General features: G+C 39.4%; 1 protein-coding gene across 1 annotated transcript in view; it reads right to left on the bottom strand.

Moving 5' to 3' along the window:
* The window catches only part of PIEZO2 (piezo type mechanosensitive ion channel component 2), a 504,324-nt gene that overhangs the window by 37,498 nt on the left and 447,354 nt on the right, over nt 1-19,472 (bottom strand). The window contains exons 36-41 of the mRNA XM_071208436.1: nt 17,376-17,542; nt 15,959-16,125; nt 9,264-9,431; nt 6,354-6,758; nt 5,767-6,025; nt 3,697-3,879 (exon numbers count right to left, since the gene is read on the bottom strand). Of these exons, the coding sequence (XP_071064537.1) occupies nt 3,697-3,879; nt 5,767-6,025; nt 6,354-6,758; nt 9,264-9,431; nt 15,959-16,125; nt 17,376-17,542 (1,349 nt within the window). The remainder of the gene's footprint in view (nt 1-3,696; nt 3,880-5,766; nt 6,026-6,353; nt 6,759-9,263; nt 9,432-15,958; nt 16,126-17,375; nt 17,543-19,472) is intronic.

Below are 19,472 nucleotides of genomic sequence, written 5' to 3'. Positions count from 1 at the left end.
CCACATCATATCTCTTCTTTCCACTCCCTTCACTCAGCAGCTACCGTGGTCATTTTCTCCACGTCAATGCTACATTTTCTTTGATTACTAATCACAATAGTTCATGAATAGAGTATCAGTAAGTCCACTCTAATCTATACTCTATTCCTCCATCTTGTGGACCCTGGAATGGTTATGTCCAGTCCACCTTTATATCGAGAGGGGGCTTAGATTCCACATGGATGATGGATGCAATTCTGCTTTCAGTTGTAGGCACTCTTGGTTCCCTAGTGTGGTGGTTGACCTTCTTCACCTCCATGTTAGCTGGCTGAGGTAAGTCCAATAAACCAGAGGGTAAGAGCTGCAAGTCTGTTGAGGCTCAGGGCCTGATAATCACCTGGACAGTCCAGAGATTTAGGTCCCCTGAGTATATACCAAACCCCAACACCAACCACAGGTCTGGTAAAAGTAACAGGAGAGGCTTTTGAACAAAGATCACATCTGAGTCCAACTCCATCACACTCGGGAACACAAACTCCAAGGTAGGGTCAACTGACATGGCACTGAAGTTCATCTGCCATGACCATAGAACCTGTGGGTCTCTGTAGCCCTCAGAAGAACCAATACCTGGGAACAACATCTCTTTAAATGCTCACAACCAGCATTGCAAGTTTCAAGTGGTGAACTCAGCCACACCACTCCATGTTCACCAAATAGCTTGACTTGAATAAAGATGCTGTCCCTCACTTAGGTTGCATGGAAAAATGTGGATCTTGAAACAACTACCACTGAATCAGACACAAAACTGCTAACACTCTACACAAACAATGTTGCCCACAACAGAAAAAGTTGGTGATGCATTCTGCAAAACCTGTTCTCTGCTTCTAGAAAACTAGTGAAGAGGGAAGAAAAACAGGCAAACAAGAGAGTTAGAAGCCAGGGACTCCACTGGAGCAAGGGAGTGTCCAAGTCAACAAGTCACCCTGTTGCTGATGGATGAGGAACTTCAATGAGTTTATTATCTCTGGAGCTCTCAGGAGCCATGATGCCTACACATTTTTTCCCGAAGAAGACTTTACCCAGTTCTCCCTCTGAATCAAGCTTGAGAGGATAAGAGCCCAAGGCCAAACTGTCCAAAAATCAGGTGGTTAAAGCCAACTCATAGAAGGATCAATTCATTGAAAGACAAAGCCAACCAATATACTGATCATTTAAAATTATTTATTTACAAGCATATTTATAAAACATATTCAACGAATGTATCCATCTCATAAGCACACGTAACACTTTAGCTTTTCATAATGGGATCTTTCAGTTTATACTGATTTCCTTCAAATGATCTTAAACATTGTTTTGTATTTTGCCAACAGTCGAACATTTCTGGACAATTTCACCACTTTCTCAGTAGCATTCTTCCCATTATTTATAAAATTTATAGCAAGTCAAACTAAACAGAATAGTTTCACCACTTTTGAAATTTCTACATAGTTTTGGTTTGGTTTTCATAGTAGCATTTTATAAAAAGTTTGAAATTTTAAAATCTATAGGGTAGCTTTGTCTTCTTATGAAAAGATTTTTGGTTCTGAAAGTATTTCTCATGTCATTAGCTAAAGTTTCAGCATCCTGTCAGTACTGCAAATCTTATATACATTCCACATATATATGAAATTTTCTAAGAAGAACCCAGAGTAAGTATATCAATACAGAGCATCAAAATTTTGCTTACTGTCAACCACGACTATAAAATTGTAGCTATTAAATCATTTGAGAAATGGTGAAAAAAATAAAAATGCTGAAAGGTTTTATACAATTTTTAAAAATGATATGCAAAAGAATGCAAAAGTTGCAAACAATGCTATCATGTATTAATCTGAAATTTAAAATATCAAATTATAGAACTAAAGAATAGGTCAATATATTTATTAATATTTTCATAACAGTTATCAGTAAAATTTATAAATTCCAGTAATTAACATAATTATTAGAAGAGTTGAGAAATTTAGATAAGTTCAATTTTGTCTAATTGGTTTCCTTGGATAATATATCTTTGCAAAATCACCACACCCCAATGACCCAGATGGAGCATCCCCAGAATGTAGGGGTAGGGGATTTGGCACTTTGCAAGGTGATGATAAAGTGAAGACTTGAGGAAGGTATATGCAGATGTAACCCAGTTCAAAGTAGCCCACTGAGCTAGAACAGGATTGGAGCTTGCTGTTAAATGCATATGTATGCAGGTATGGATATGTGTGTGTGTGTTTGTGTTAAACTTATGCCAAGCCTTGCTCTAAAAAGGATCCTACAGACTGATCACAATACTATGTGATAAAATGAGCTTAAAATATTTTATAAAAGGAGACAGGACTGAAATAAGAGGAAGAAAGAAAGGTTGTAGCCATTCATATAGAAAATGAATGCTGTGCAATCACTTTTATATTCTAGTGTTGAGTTGCGATTTGCAAGCATAGCTTATAATTTACAGTGTGTGAGAAGAAAAAGAGAATAACCTATAATTGCTCAGGAGAAGGATAGCAGTTATTGTACCTGAGACAGGGTGTAGGGTAATGGATGGCTTTCTCAGTAATAGGCTAACAGAAAGCACAGAAAGCACAGCTCTGAGCTCATTTGAATATATGCTCCTTCATTGAAAGCTAATGGTTCATGACAAAAAACTAACCAAAGAAGTAATAATAAGGGAAATTAGGAAATATATTGAGACTAATGAAAATGAAACATAATATACCAAAACATATGGGAGGCAGCAAAGGCAATGCTCAGGAGGAAATTTATAGCTGCAAATGCCTTTATTAAAAAAAAATAAAATAAAGAAATAGTTCAAATCTATAACCTAATTTCACATCTTGAGAAACTAGGAAAAAGAAACAAATTAAACTTAAAATACATAGAAGGAAAGAAATAATAACATGGAGATAAAGGAAAGAGATACTAGGAAATCAATAAAGAGAACCTCTGAACTCAAAAGTTGGTTCTTTGGAACAATCAATCAAATCAACAAACCTTAGATAGGAAGGCAAAGAAAAAAAAAAGAGAAGACATAATTAAAATCTAAAGTGAAAAGGGGAACATTACCACTGATAATACAGAAAATAAAATGATTATAGTAGAATAATATTACTAATTATATGCTAACAAATTAGATAATCTAGAGAAAATGTAAACATCTCTAGAAACTCCCAATTTACCTGAACTGACTCAAGTAGAAATAGAAGATATCAAGAGTCCTATAACAAGTAAAAGAGATTGAATTAGTTTAAAAAATGTAATTTTATTGGAAGAAGGTAGACAGAATTTAAGGTGGAGATAAGAAGTAAGATGATCCAGCCTAAATTTTAGCTCTCTGAGGTTTTGGCTTAAACTAGGGGCAAAATTCAGTGTATTAGGGCATGAAGTTATTGTACACCATTCAAGCAATTTTCTGCAAATGTGGATTAATTATGATATACATCCAGCCCAGGGTAGGAAGATGGGGAAATTTTCTCCTGGATTTGTTCCATATTTCACATTCGCATAGGTACTGGAGAAAATGTCCACTTAAATAAGCACAGCTGTCTGTTAAAAACAAAACAAAATAAAACAAAGCAAAGCAAAACAAAACAAAAGAACAACGACAACAACAAGAGCACACAGGTAGAAGGCATCTATTGGTCCCATTACCGGTCCCAGCAAAATGTGCTGGTTAACTGTAACATGCAGTACCTTCAAAATGGATCGATGGAAGAAAAGGGCAAGGAGCTGAATGAGATCGTAAAGAACGTAACCTTCTTTCTTTTCCACTCCAATGATATTTGGTGGGTGGTACGGTTTATCTTTGTAAAATTCCAAGTTCTTGTTCCAGGGAAAGAACCCGAATTGGAAGAAATACTTGATCACAATTGCCACCTAAAGACATGTGATAAAAATCTCACAATTAGTCCTTTTAGGCACAGAAATATATGAGGAAAATAGATATAAAAATTAAGAAAAGAATTGCCCATTTCCACAGTTTTGGTGGTGGGAAGGCCCACAGTTATGTGGAATACAAACATTATCATTCTCACAGATATTTACTGTAGCACAAGAGCAATGTCTTACTTTTGTGAGTGTTCTAAACACACATCAGGGCTGGTCAGGTAACTCATGCCAGTACTTTAAATCACTGTTCATTTCCTCTATTTTGGAGAAGATGACTGATTTTTACTGATTTAATTAGTCAGTTATACAATTATTCAGCCATTAAAACATGGTAATTAGAACAAACTTGAAGGGAAACATATGTTTATATCTTTATGCTTTATATACTATTTGAATTTATCTTTATGAGCAAATCACATAATTTTTTATGTATAAAATTTTCAGTTTCCTCCAATCTCCTTTTTCTCACTATTTTTATTGCTCACTGGAAGTTCTCCTCAAGAAGAAATAAAATGTAAATGAAACATAAACTTGTCCATTATGTCAACAATTAGTTCAGGGTATAAACGTTGTAAAGAAGTGGTATGCTGAGCTAGAAGGCCAAATGGGGAAATGCCAGGGTTTCATTTAAGCATATCTCTAACAAGTGTATCATCAAATGTTAATTGCAATATACACAATCCATTAATACAAATATATTTTAAACTTCTTCTTTCAACTTAGAGCATCTTCTTTTAGTTCTTCTCCTCTCTCCCTTCTTTTTATAGATAAGCTTCTTCAAAGAATAGTCTAGATTTACCTGATGCCTCTATTATTGTACTCCCTAAGCTTCTCTCTTTCCTGGGTTCCTTATCTTGGTGGACCGCATCTTCACCTCCCTCACGTGAAAGCAGACACCTTGCCTCTCCCCCTCTCTTTTACACTCTTAACTAATTCTAGTCCATTACCACCACTATTGTCATCACTTACTCATCTTCAAACCCTTGTCATTGCTCTAATTCAGCCCTACCTCCTACCTAGACAATTAAATCAGTTACCTCTCTGGCTTCTGTGTCTCTACTTACAAACCCTTCCAGTCCATTCTGTACAGAACACAAAACTGACCCAGCCATGTCCTGTTCACATTCTTTGTTGATAGGGTAAAGTCCTGTCCACTTATTGAAGCCGACATTTCTAAGATCTCCTTCTGCTGTATTCTTTGTTCACAGCCTGCCTTCCTGACCCAACAAACCACCTACAGTTCTTGGCACAGGCCAGGCTATCTTCTGCACTTGTTTCTTTGCATAGGCTACTCCAAGTGATGGGAACACTGGGCAGGATAGAAAAGCAGGTCCGTATGATTACAGTGGGTTATAGCAGCCTTGTGTGAGACAGAAACCCTTTCACTCATTCAGATTTTGAAAATAACTTTGTGTTTTGATGTATGGAAATTGGCTTTTAGGTTAAAAATAGAAAAGATATATGCTGCATTACACTGTATTCAAAGGGCTCTACTCCACTGGCAGGACTTATGCTGGGCTCTGAATAAGACGATTCATTTTCTTACTGGTCATTATTACTGGTTAGGCAACCCCACTACTCACCAATCGGATAACTTTAGGCCAATTATTTAGTCTCATTAATGCTGTTTCCTTATTGGCTAAGAGGGAGTGGTATCAGCACCTACCTCGCATGAAGATTAAAGGCAAAATGCTGGCTCAAATTGCCAGCGTCAAATGACCGCTGGTTATAACCATCTGCACGTCTAGGACTATCCCTGTCACTCTCTCCTAGGTGAAGCTTTCTGGAAGTCAGAGCCTGCCAGTGCAGAAGGAGCCCGTGTGGACAGAGGAGCACGTTGGCTCGGGGGCGCAGGGGTCCCCGTCCCAGGCGTACCTCCGTGTAGACGATGGCCATCATCCAGAACCGCCTGCTGGGCCTGGGGACAGACAGCATGGCCCACAGGAAGATCAGGATGGGGAGCACGAGGGTGATCATGGAGGCCGAGACCATGTGGTTGAGGATGATGACAAAGTAGCACACCATTTCGGAGCGCGCTACCAGGGTGTTGTACATGGCGTAGAAGAGCAGCAGAAATCGCGGCTGCCCAACGTAGAACTTCTCTGACTCTTCAAGCTCATCGTCATGGAACATCCTGTCAGCATAAACAGCATGGTTACACCGTGCATCCTTAATTTCTCTGAATCACATATTTTCAGTTTGCATGAGCCTCCACCCCTGCCCAGCTTCCTCTGGACCCCACATTTCTTTTCGAACAACCTATGGCTCTAGGTCTTCATAATAAATTCACTTAAGTACAGGATGATGCCTCAACACCATGTCTACTGATGCTTTTTAATTCTATATAACTCAGTCCTACAATTTGGGCTAAAATACCTAGACAAAGCTTTTTCATAGGGACTTTCTACAAATTTACGGTACACACTGAGTGACCCATTCTACATCTGCTGCCTGGCTCTTACTTGTTCAGAAGCAGCTCACTGGCCGTCAGCTCATGTGTCAAAGGTGGTAAGATGCTGGACTCCAGTTTGTCGGTGCGGCTGTCGTCTGGGCTGACCACCATGTGGTTCTTGCCTGTGGAACCATCGTCCTGAGAGCCAAAGGAGAGGCGCTCGAAGCTGACCGCCTTGCTATACGAAGGTGGGGCCTCCACGTCCCCTTCCATGGTCGAGTACTGAGGCAGCTCATTCTCAGGGGTCAGGCTGATGGTCTCGGCCCCCATGTCGCACTCAGCTTCCTCCTCATCAACTGCGTGCTCGAATGCAGGTCCCGGCCCCACAGCCTCCTCTTCTTGCTCAGCCTCCACCTCCTCGATGGTCTCAGTGGTCCCCTGGCGGGAGTATAGCAGGGTGCACTGTGTGGGCTCACTGTCCAGAAAGAGGGGCAGAACCCGGTCTCAGCATCCAGTTCTGGAGTTCTGGAGAGTCCTTTCCAGAACTCCCAAATCAAGACATCAAGGCATGTGAAAAAATTAAGCATCCCATTTTTGTTCTGCATTCCCACTGCTCTGTTCCTTTGGCATCTCTGTTACCCACTGGTCTGCAGGTGGCAGTTTCTCAAATGCACTCACAGTCTAAAACCATAACAAGTTGCATGGTTCACAAGCAGCCAAACCCAACTTATGCCCAGAGGCTTTTTTCTTTATAGTATCAAGATTTAAGACAGTTGTTCCAGGATTAATCTTCAGATCAAGACAGACTTATCATAGCAGAGCTTCCGTTTATATATTTTAAGGAAAAGTGCATATGCCACTTTAGTTTTGTAGGTTTTGACCAGGATGAATTCTACTCTCAACCTTACACAATGGACCTACCCAGACCCAAAGGGGTTGCCTGCCACATAGAAATGGGAAAATGTTGACTAAAGAAATAACTGATTGCCTCATTAAAAATGTCATACTTGTTCAATATTCATTTCTCTTCCTTGTTATTTTTCCATCCTACCCACTTTTCTTATTGGAATTTCCCACATTTGATTGAGTTTTCTCTAACTCTCCACCCCTCATCCATTCCTACGGCATTCCTCTGCTCAAACATGGAAATGCCAGTCAGTTTTCTGTTCCCCAGTGTGCCTCTCTCCTGGGGCCGCCTTCGTCAGCTGTTTGCCCCCATCCCTGCCAGGGCGCCCTTCTGTTCTCTTCTCCTAACTACTTCAACTTATTTTCTTTTACTAGTTGCCTTTCTAGCATTTATTTTCCATAAGCTTCTCTACCCTTGTCTCCACTCCCTATTTTTGATCTCCCGTTCTTCTCTCTTGCATCTTTCATCTTCTCCTTCTATTTCTTTATCTTCTGATTTTCCCTAGCAGGCCCAAGGAAAGAGAGGTTAGCAATGAAAATAGAGCTTCTGCACCAAGTGAAATTCAGGGCATGCCTTTTATTATTGTCTATTCCATACAAACCCAGTCCCCAAAGGGCAGAGGCAACAAAATAATCTTGAGATCTGGAATGTGGCAGATGTAGGAGTGAAATTTGCTGGATCTTAAAATGCCCTGATATCTGAGTGGCACATGTGAACAGTGAGGGTCCACAACCTTTGAGATTTGCAAATGCACAGAGTATAACCATTTTTCTTGTCCTAGGCACTGGTGTAGATATGCCAATGAACCAATGAATGAATGAATGGAAGAGCCTATGACAGAGCCCTTCGTGGCATCCTGTGCCTTTGGAACCAGTTTCCCATGAGCCCAAGGTGCCTTCTCAGAAGTTCAATGTCCCCAGGCTTTGGCCCCAAGTGTGTATGTATATCATGGAGGGCAACTTGGGCTTTTACTAAGACTTACCTTGATTAGGCTTCGCCTCCTAGGAAGGTTGTGAAATTGACCCATCATCCCAGTACACATTCTGACAACGGGAGCCAGCCCCACATCACACCTAACTTCCAGTATGACTGGAACTAAGGAGAAGCATGTCCCCTAAGGTTTTGAATCACATCTGGCCCTGGGAATTGAGGGTACCTCCAGGCCTCAACCAAATGGAGTGACATAGCATGTCTTGTCAGAGACCATCTCATAGCACTTCCAGTTTTTTCCAGAGCTGCTGGCACAAAGAAGGTAAGGCCCCTGCTGATTTGCCACGATGAGCTGTCAAAATGAACTGTGTTTGGTATTGGGTCATTTTAGTGCCAGGATAAGCAGAATGGAGCCAATGCTTCTTACTCCATTCTAAGGCAATTCAAAAGGAGAGCTTTGGATTGTATGAAAATAATTTCATCTCTGAATGATTACTGCATTATGGTAGGATTTAATGAGAAAAATTAAGCCCCAAAGTAATTTTTGCCAGACAGATTAAGTTATGGCCTACAAAGGTGATGTTTTATACAGTATAATAACATTCTTTTTAAAAAACCAATGGAAAAATACATTCTTTTATGTTAGTTAGGCACATAAAGTATGGAGTTTACTTCAAATCAACCAAAAATGACCACATATGGCAGATTTTCAGTTTTATTTTTCCTGTTGCATCAATCTTTTGATGAAATCATTTAAAAAATGTTTTTTACGTTTCCTGATAGATTTCCCCCTTTGAGGACTGCCTATATAAGCTCCATGTCAAGGTGGGAATATGCTGATTTCTTTAAAAATGGCATGTGTGAAATATTTTGAATATTTTGAAAATGGAGGGCAAACTTATAACAAGGATTTTTAAGCAACTCCTAACAGAAACTAATGAGCAGTTAGCTTAATAAAATACTCTCATGGGAACTACTAATTATGTCTCAGAAAGGGCAGTAGTTATGCTTTTGTTATTCATGCAAATCCTTAAAATAAAAATAGAAAATAAAAACCACACATCACAAGAACATACGTTTGCAATGACATAAAAGGGTGAAAGGTGATACAATTATGGAACAAAGCATGCACGGGTTAAGCACCTTGATGCTAAACTGCCACTGTCAGCTGATGAAGAGGACACATCCATGCTGAACATTTTACGGAGCCTAGGTCGAGCACGCTCACTTGTTTTAGGAACAGTTTCTGGTCCATCTAAATCATCAAGGGTAGACTGCCTTGAGAACAGCATGGTTGCTTCAGTGTAGCAGCTAGCAGCGCAAACAGTTACAGAGACACAGTGTTAAACTCCAGTGGTATACCAGTTTACATATGGGTCATATGATCTACATATTGGCCATGCAGCAAACCATACATAACACCAACACTAATAACAATGACAACCACTACAACAAAGGTTCAAAGACAGGAAAAGGACCTGTTTGGCAGGATAATGAAATGCAAGATTACTGGAGTTTAAAAAAATGTTTTGGCTAATGATAAATTATAAAATGTTACTCTCTGGTTGGGATAGGGAATTAGATTAATTCCAAGTCCCAATGCTTCTCATATAAATTCTCATATAAATTAGAATTTATATCCCTACATCTTTGAAACAGAGTTGTTGTTTTTTAAAATAGAGGAAAATATACTTTATTTGGAGCTCCCAATCCTAAACTCATTGAGAGCATTTTGTAATCAAATTCCTTAAGCAGAAATAACTGCTCATTTAAAAATTTATATACAAGATTTCCATGTTTTTTGTTTTAAACACAGACTCCAGAATGAGAGGAAGCTCAGAAACGACCACAACAAAATGAAATTTCTACCTTATTTTCTGAGTGATATCCAGGTAAGCCAAACTAGATGCCTTGTGTATAAAGGAGATGCTGGTTTGATATGCAACTGGATATAAACCAACATCAAAATAAAATAAAATAAAATAAAATACAATGCTACAAAGAAAATAATGAAGGAACCCTAGCAATGGCAGGGGAGATTTTGTCTAACTTTTCATTTTGCCTAATGTTTCTTCTGAATTACGTTTTAGTTCTTAAGTGGATGACATTTGGGAGAGAACCTTGTGGCTAAACACACATTTCCTGTGGCCCAGTGGAGCAACAATTGTGCCGGGGGCGATGGCAGATTTGGAAATGAGAGGTTGCAGGGTGATGCCACTAAATGAGAAGAAGGAAATCAGAGTTAAAATAGACTGATTCCAGTTCAGACATACAGTTCAATTGCTAAGAGGGACAAACAAACCCAAACGGCTGATGTGGGGGGCTAGGAGAGACTTTTCTTTCAGCCTGAACACTCGTGACCTGTCTGGAACAGGTGAGCAGACCCTTGGTGGTAGACCCTTGGCTATTTTCCTGGCTGACACTGTTAGGCTGAGCATAACCTCAGAGGACATACAATAAGAGAACTCCTCTGTCCTGGGCCAGCACAGCTGTGTACAGCCGATCAGGGTCACTGAGAGGCTGATGTGGGACACCATCCAGGAGGTAACAGCGTTGGGAGCTGGGATGGAGGGAATTTGAGTCACTCATTCTAACTACAGAAAGGGCTGTTCAGGTTCCAGGTACTAAGGTACAGCCCCATAGATTCATGTGCACTTCACACTTAAGTGGACAAGGTTGGGGCAGGTGATGGGGAGGTGAGAATGGGAGAACCAAATGCTCTCTAAGTAGGAGAGAGGGACTGGTGTGAATGAGGTCTAACTCCTTCAGCTGTCACTGTATGTGTGGATGGGATTCTCAGAACAAGCTGTACAGAAGTTCACAAGATAAAATTGAAAGAAAGCCTGGAAAGGGTCAGGCTTGAGACTCAATTCTGACATTAACTCACTGTGGGGCTATAGAGAAATCATTTCCCTTTTTAGGGTTCCCAATTTCATCCCTTATAAGACAGGAGAACTGGATCTTGCAACTTGTGTATCTTAGTTTGCACTTTCAGAGGTGTGACTCCATGGCTTTTTAAGAGTTTGCAGGAAGAAAGGTAGAGTGTACCACCCCTACTGCACTTCTGGAACCTTCTGCATGCAAATGGGTGGTTCTTATCTAAAGGCACATTTTCCCCATGAATTCTTGGGTCACATCACCTCCCTTTCAGAATCCACATGGTCCCAGAGATTTGGGATTATTTGTAGGGGGACCAGATTTCATCTAAACCATACCAATTTTAAAGGATCAAGGGGAGATGTCCAGACAAGAGGCCTCAATGGGATTGTTCAAGGGTGTTTTTTGTCATGTAGTGACCAGCTGTGCCTTCAGAGTTATGTGTCTTAAAGGGGTATTTCAAATGACCCACATTTCCCCAGCTCGTAGCTGGAAATTCCCTGGAGAATGTAGTTGTAGTGTTTCTTGAAGCACTTTAGGCTAATTTGTTGTCTGGAAAGGTAGACAGTATCTGATCTCATAAAACAACCCTTTAAAAAATGTTTGCCATTCATCATTTGGGTTTGAAGAGCAACTATTCTGACAAGTCAAAGGGAACACGGATCGAATTGTTAGGGTCCCTCTCTGGGTCCTGAAGGTAAAAATGGAGCAATGGGATCGTGGGACTGCTCCCCAGAGGCTGTGTCCTCTGGAAGGGGGGCAGGCACCCTGAGCATGCCAAGCTTCGCCAAGGGACAACTCCATTAATTCGTGTCCTCCCAGCTCCATGACACGGGGCTCCTGGAGGAGGCTCCCACACCGGGAATCTCCTCTAGGGACGATACCTGCATTTCCAGAAATCAGCCTGGCATCCTACAGGCTCTGGTTTAGACAAATTATTGTTTGGAAAGTTGAGTTTCATAGAAGCAGAGAATCTAGACATTTGGCACAACCATTTAGCAAAAGGCGAACTTGTTAATGCACTAACAGTGTAACAGATTCTATTGTCTCCTCTTTATTTAGGTTGAGGACAAAAAGTAAAAATACAGCAAATGTAAGATAAGGAATATAGTTGGTAGTAATGTTTTGATGATGCTTTTGCATAGTTTGTAACAAATGTTTCACACCAATGCAAAGAGTTGGTGGAGGGGTGATGTATGAGATCACTGTGTGATGTTACGTATGCTTATTTTGTAAGGTTGCAATCTTTACTATACACTTATTGTTTATGTGTTCATGTATGAATGATATACTTCAATAGAAATAAAAAAAATTAGAAATTAATTTGTGTTTGTTTTCTACTAGTAAATTTGTTTGTCGATTGACAACTTTATGACTTGGGGGATATTTGAATATTTTTTGTTAGAAAACAATCAATGAATTTAAATATCTCCTACATCACAATCTTTGATCTTGGGTGGTTTTATATTTGTATCCATGGGTCAAATATAAAGGCAGTTATTTGATTTATTTTTAGCCCGTCTTTCTTCTTTTTGTTTCTCCTAAGTTGTGATTTATAATGTATAGCTAAATTCTTAATTGGATACATCGTCAAATTTTATGCAGTTAAAAAGTCATTGTCATAAGAATCATATATGTTTATTTTATGGCAAATTTTAAATTCACTTTCTAATAGTCTCTTTGATTCATTTGATTCAGTGTAGCAAATATTCTCAAGTCAGGCTCACATATGATATTCAGGAAACCTATAAAACCCTTGGAATTGTATGAAAACACTTTGTAATTATGTGCAGTTTTCATCTTTGGAATATAGCATATAGCTTTATGGAATTTTAGAAGAGGTTTGTGAAAAGCATGTTACCAACCATGATAGGGTCAACTGCAAATTAACAAAGAAAGACTTCTATCCATTACCCTTTTTACTTGTCAAGCTTGGAGATCCAGGTTAAAAAACAATACAAAAGCCAAAAACAAAAAACAAAAAAAAAAACACCCAAAAAACCCAAACCCTCTGTATTATGAAACAAGGCAAGAAGGGAGGTTCAAACAAAAATAAAAAATAAAACACCATTCGAAAATAGATTATATACCACATCATGTGGACAAATATGCAAACCTACAATGATCAGAAGCTAAGCCATCCATGTATATAATTTTAGTTCTCCCTATGTGGAAGGAAATAATTCCAGTTGAATGTGAACATGAGTTTTAGTTAAGTTAATCAGAGAGCTATAAGAAGCCTTTTATTTTGGAATTCAGAAAAATTAAAACATAGTTTGGATCTGAATCAGTCCATATTCAATCTCTCCAGAGTAGCATTATCCAAACCTTAGTGTAATGGGACTTTTGTCAATGTGAGGCCAAAAATGAACAAGTCAATAAAAGAAACACATTTTGGAAAATGTAAATCCTGATGATTTCAGCATTTCTCAAAGCTTACTATTCCCCTACCCTTAAAAAAAAAAGGAAAAAATAAAAGGTTGTTTGGTCATGATGAGGTTATAAAGTGGGTAGATTTAGGAATTTTTAAAATTTTCCAATTTTTACCTTATTTTACCCCTTAACTAGAGAGCAGCAGTAGTCAGCAAATCTTGACCCCCTACCATCACCTTGCCCACTACACCTACATGCTTTTGTACACAAGCTCAAGCAGTCTCCACTTTTTATTAAAGCAATAAACTACATTGGAGTAAGATTGATCCTGTGAAGAATGGGGCTAAAAATGGGTTTTCAGTATCTTATAATGAATGAGTGAAAACACAATTGTTTAAATATATGGCTTACAGAGAGAACTGTTGCAACAAGAACAATTTGAAGAAGGCTGGCAGCTTCCAAAGAGGAAGGTTATGATGCTTTGTAAAACAAAACAAAACAAAACAAAACAAAAAACTTATAAAAAGAAAACCTAATAACTATTGTCCCAATGAAGTCTGTCAAAGGAAAAGACAAGCTTCTGTTTTGAAATTATTGATTGTAGGATGCTTTTTGGAAGACCCATAATGAGGCACTTTTAATATTTTCAAATAATATTTGAAGGAAATAATATTAGATTTCACTTTGTACCTTTTAATATTATTAATGGTTTCAGAAATGAATAAATGAGAAATATGTGCATGCCTGAGTAGAAGGAGAATGGAAGTATTATTAACTGTGACACATGTTCTAATAACCCATTATTTTATTCCAGGAAAGGAAAACATTGTAAACAGAATGTCAGTTAAGAAATAAATGTTTAAAACGCTTAAGGGTTTCTGTCCTAAATATTCTGCTCACAAAAATATGTAACAGCTGAAATATACATATATTTTTTGGAATTTAAAAATAAGCAAAGGTTGTTCCCAAAATAAAAGGAAATTTCTCTTTTAATATCCCTCAAAGAACTTTAAAAGAACTATTACTTATTTTTTCAGGAGGCATGGGAGGGGACATATCTATTAAGTCTTATACATGAATAGTACATTTAAATCCATATATGCATAAATGCATGTTTTTAAATAAAAATGAGGTATCAGCTTACATACTATGTTAGAAGTTGAGTTTTACTTAAACATATATGCAGTGGATATCTTTCCATGCCAATAAATATTGATATGAATAAATAGATAATTATTGGGGAGCAAAAGAAGAAGCACAGAGAAGCTCAAACATAGCAATTCAACAACAGTTAAATAAGGCACTTCAAGGCATAACTTTTTTTTTAACCCATCCTTCCTGTTCAGGTGGCAGATTCAATGTCCATTTATCTATTTTGGGTTTGCTGTCAATATATGGGGCTCAGTTCCCTCCCCTGTTTTGTCTCGTAATACAGCCAGTATTTGCAGGGCAAAGGCTTGTAAGGCCAGCAGTTCTGGCTCAGCCTGTGAAGCGTGACCACCCAATAAAGTGGGGGCTGATAGACCAGTAATCCCAACATGCTCACTCTCTGCTCGCCTCTTCTCAACCATCTGAGAATCCCAGAGATTCTTCCAAGGCTCAGACCACTTCTAGGACTGCTCTTGGGGGATTATCTTTTTGTACCTATCCCAGAATTGAACCCAGGGCCTGGCATGTAATGGGTGCTTTTGAGCAAGTTTAATGAAAATAGAAACTGTGTGAACGTCCTTGGTGCTACCATTCTTTACTATGAAGATGGGTACTCTGCGTAATTCATCTGGTCCAGCTAACCTCCTGTTCCTCCTCAGACAGGGCCTTCTGCTTCAAAAGCTAGCTCTGTGCACCTGAACAGCAGCTGTCCACAACACTGTGATGGGAAGTTGGAGAGGAGGTTTTTCTGGGAGAGGCAGTAATGTCAGTTCTCAAAGTCTGCCTGGAGTGCAAGGGAGGCAATGAGGAGGGGCCTGCCAGAGGGGTTAAGAGTTGAACTGAACCTTGTCTTCTGGAAAGAAGAGATGACAACAGTGTACGCCCCCAGCATCTTGAAAGGATAAAGGGAAGAAGCACCTGTCTAGGGGTTGAGGTTGACCTGTGTTGAACGCTCAATCCACGTTCATCGTTGGGCCATGCATCCTTCCTGGTTTAAAACATAAAACTCAAAGGAAACGAAAGCTGACACAATTGCTTCTCAGATGTGTATGATGCCCCTTAAAGAGGCAGTTTTGAAAGGAAAAGATCAAGGATGGAGAGGGATGGTAGAAGATACTTTCATTTGGAACAGCTATTTTTAAAAGGCACTAAAGACGCAACCCTTATGTAACGTCATTCCGTGACAAGGAAGGGTGGCTCTTATTTGCCTCCAGCTTGGACACGGGCATTGCTGCTTATTATTGATATCTGCTTTTTCTGGGTCAGTCTAGAGAAGGGCAAGGCTCCTCTGACCTTGCTGTACACACAGAAACAGCCTGAAGAGGGAGGGGACCTGTGTCAGCTTTCAAGTAACTTTCACCTCATGCATTCATTTCTCCTTTGGAAGATGCCCCCCTCTTTGTAAAAAGCAAGTCCACTGTTTAGAAAAAAGGAAATACCTGGAGATACTGTCATGGGACTCTAAGCTGTCCATCCTGTAGGCCGTCTGTGAGCCTGAGATGGCCTTGGGGTGCTCGTCAATTGTGTCCAGCCCCGACTCCCTGGAAAGCTTCATGATGTGGTTCTGATAGTACATGTGGATGCTCTCCCGCGTGGGGACGTTGCCCTGAGGAGAAGGGAAATTGCCAGGTTCTTAGGGAAGCACGTGCACCCACCACCACCTGCTACTTTGCAGTGCACCCACCACCACCTGCTGCTTTGCAGGTTTCATCCTCACTACATTCAACTCTCAGCCACCATGCCTACCTTGAAGGAAGATCCAAACAAAGCCAGTCAAATTAGGGATGGAGGTCAACTCATTTAATTAATGGTGCCTATGGGAGCAAGGCAATTCTAGAAGAGAAATTCTTTCCTATATGTAAACATTTTTACTGAATTCTAATAACTTCTCCAAAGATGCACTATTATTTTTAAATATAATATATAATCCATATATGACTACATTTGTTTCTCTGCATATAACCTAATGTGACAGTTTGAATTTTGTGAATTCCAGAAAAAAGATGATGTTCTTTAATATATTTCTGTGGATGTGGTTCCCTTTGCATTCGATCTACTTTAGAGCACGTCGTTAGATTGCTTTGGATTGGACTGTGTCAGTGAGGCATGACTCAGGTTGAATCTCAACCCTCTTGCTGGGTCTGATATAAACAGAGACACAGAGAGACATGCACAGAAAGAAGTTGTCATATATGATCCTGGAGCAAGGACTCCAGGTTCAACTACAGCTCCCAAAAGGGCAGAGAAGCTCTGAGAGACTGAGAGGAGGACCAGAAAGAGATAAGCCCTATGTCTGCTTGCTTACAGTTGAGCCCTGGGAGATGGTAGATTCTGGAGGGGAAGGCAGGGACCTTGGCAGAGACTGGCCGCCATCTTACTTCAACACATGGCAGGACCTTGAGAAAGCATCTCTGCTGATGCTTTGATTTGGACATTTCATGGCCTTGAAACTTTAAGTTTTTACCCAAAACGAAATTCCCATTATAAAAGCCACCCATTTCTGGTACTTTGCATTGACAACCCTGTGGCAAACTAAGACACTTAATTTTTCCCATGAAAAATTTCTCACCAAACTTCTGAGACCAAATAACATAATCATTTTTAGGATACTAAAGAGTCTACACCTGCAATAAACTAGTCATTCTCTCAGGAATGTGTGGATGTATGCATGCATAGGGGTTGGTTATTTCAATTCTGAGCGTGGAAAAAATTTAAATCTACTGAAAAGCAAGGCGGCGTTGCAAAGACCGCCTGGAAAGAACAGATTCTGTCTTATTCTACTTGGGGTTCTGGATATTGACTTTTACAATCTTTAAAATGGGGGATGAAACAACAAAAATATATCAATCATGTTACCTTTTTAATTTCTCTGGTCAGCATGCATCTTTCAATTCTCAGAACTGTAGATATATCAATATGCTCCCTTGAAATGGAATTAAGCCAAGTTGTGAAACTATCCACTGTTGCCAGAAACAGGACCCAGGTAAATTTCAAAATATTAAATATCCTCTTGATGATATTATCTGGGAGGAAGAAAATCAGTGAGACTCCAAAGGAACAAAAGCACATCGACAGTTTTGCTCTTGTCTCGCCCAGTGACATTTGACCAAAGTCAGATCTGGCTCTGATGCCACCCAACCTCAGCTGTGAGGGTCTCTGTCTCAGTGATGGCCAAGAGGAGCCCTAGGGTCCAGGCAGCCAGCTTTGGCTCCTTCTACATCTCAGTGGCAGCATTGAGCCCAAGCTAGAGTACAATATCAACATTTGGTCAAAATATCAAAGTAATTCCATATAGAGATGATAGGTTTGACTACAAGAGGAAACTGCATTTGAAGGTATTTTCACCATTAACATAGCTAACTGGGTCTTTTAATGCCTTTTGTATAGGGTTTCTGCTTTCCTTAGGTGACAGTTGCTGTTGCAAACACTTCTGTTCAGTCAGTAAGACTTTGACGTTTCCCACTGCATTTGCATTTCAGTTAAGTCATCTTGAAATGTACTTTGTAAAGCACCCAATACACATGTTACTTGTAATTTAGAGCATGTCTATATATACCCCTGGATTCTCATCATACTTTTCATATTATATTAAGCTGTGCAAACACCAAAATTCCACACATAGGATCAATCTGATCCTAATCAAGAGAAAGCCCTGAAATTCTGGCTGATTTGGAAGCGTCTGATTCTGGACCTCCTCTTTGGCTATGGCCATGACCCGGGAAGCGTGGGAAAGCTGTCAAGTGCTAAACTCTGCTGAGATTCCCATTACTCTCATCATGTTGTCACAGTGCAGCACACACACCTCCCCAGGACCCTCAGAGGATTAGAACACAAGCTCCTTGACCACTGCCAAAGACTCGAGGAGGCTCCACAGCTGTGACCTCACTTCTGCTAGGTCAGAACTAAAATAAGAGTGGGAAGACACCACCACATTTGTTATCTGTCCTACTCATTCATACTCATGGTTTCTCAACTGGTATACAATGAACCTTTTCAGGGCATACCGTCACATTCCATCAGTGTGTAACATTTTTATTTGGCATTTTAAAATTTTAGGATTAATCAATATTTCCACATTGACTGCATTAAAGGGATACTTAATGAACATGACAATGCAATCAGAATGGCCTTTCACTTCATTTAAGAAAAGCACGACAGCCACTAATACCACCACCAAGGAAATAACGTGCATCCCTGACCCTCCCCCAACAAAATTAAAAGAGGGTCATAGCAAAATCTTAATAAATTTATGACTAATGACTACAGTTTGGAATTATTGTAGTTTAAAATCATTATATAACATACAAAAAAAGAGGGGGGTCATTTCTTAGAATAAGGCTTTACAATCTTGTACAGGGGTCAAAAACCTTTTTCTGTTCTGGGTTCAGTAGTAAATATTCTCAGTTTTTCAGGCAAACAATTCAACTACTCTCTATTCAACTCTGCTTTTGTAGTTTGAAAGCAAACACAGACCATGAATAAATTGTCTGTTAATGAGCATAGCTGAGTTTTCAATGAACTTTAGTTATGGACACTGAAATGTGAATTTCATCATTTTCATATTTCATGACATAATATTCTCTTTAGATTTTTTCCCAACCATTTAAAAACACAAAAATCATCCTTAGCAAACAGGTCCTATAAAAACAGGTGGCAAGCAAATTTGGCCCATGACCTATAGAGTTTGCTGACCCTTAATCTAGCATAATCAAATATGGCAATTGCAATGACTTGCCCTTGCTTTCTACTGATTCTGTCTAAAATAATGAATGAGAGTTTGAATTTATAATGGGAAAAAAGTTTATTTCTGAACCAACTAGCCTAGGAGAAAGGCAGAATTTCTTTCAGGTGCAAGTTTGTTCTTTTTAAAAAGAAAACTGTCCAAGGGACAGTTGATGTGTGAATTGAACAAAGTCGAGATGGGAAAGATATGTATAAAAAAGAGTTAAACAG

The sequence above is a fragment of the Dasypus novemcinctus genome, chromosome 16, assembly GCF_030445035.2.
Source record: "Dasypus novemcinctus isolate mDasNov1 chromosome 16, mDasNov1.1.hap2, whole genome shotgun sequence".
NCBI classification, from domain to species: Eukaryota; Metazoa; Chordata; class Mammalia; order Cingulata; family Dasypodidae; genus Dasypus; species Dasypus novemcinctus.
The sequence above is the reverse complement of the archived record's forward strand: the minus strand, read 5'-3'. Positions and strand labels throughout refer to the sequence as shown.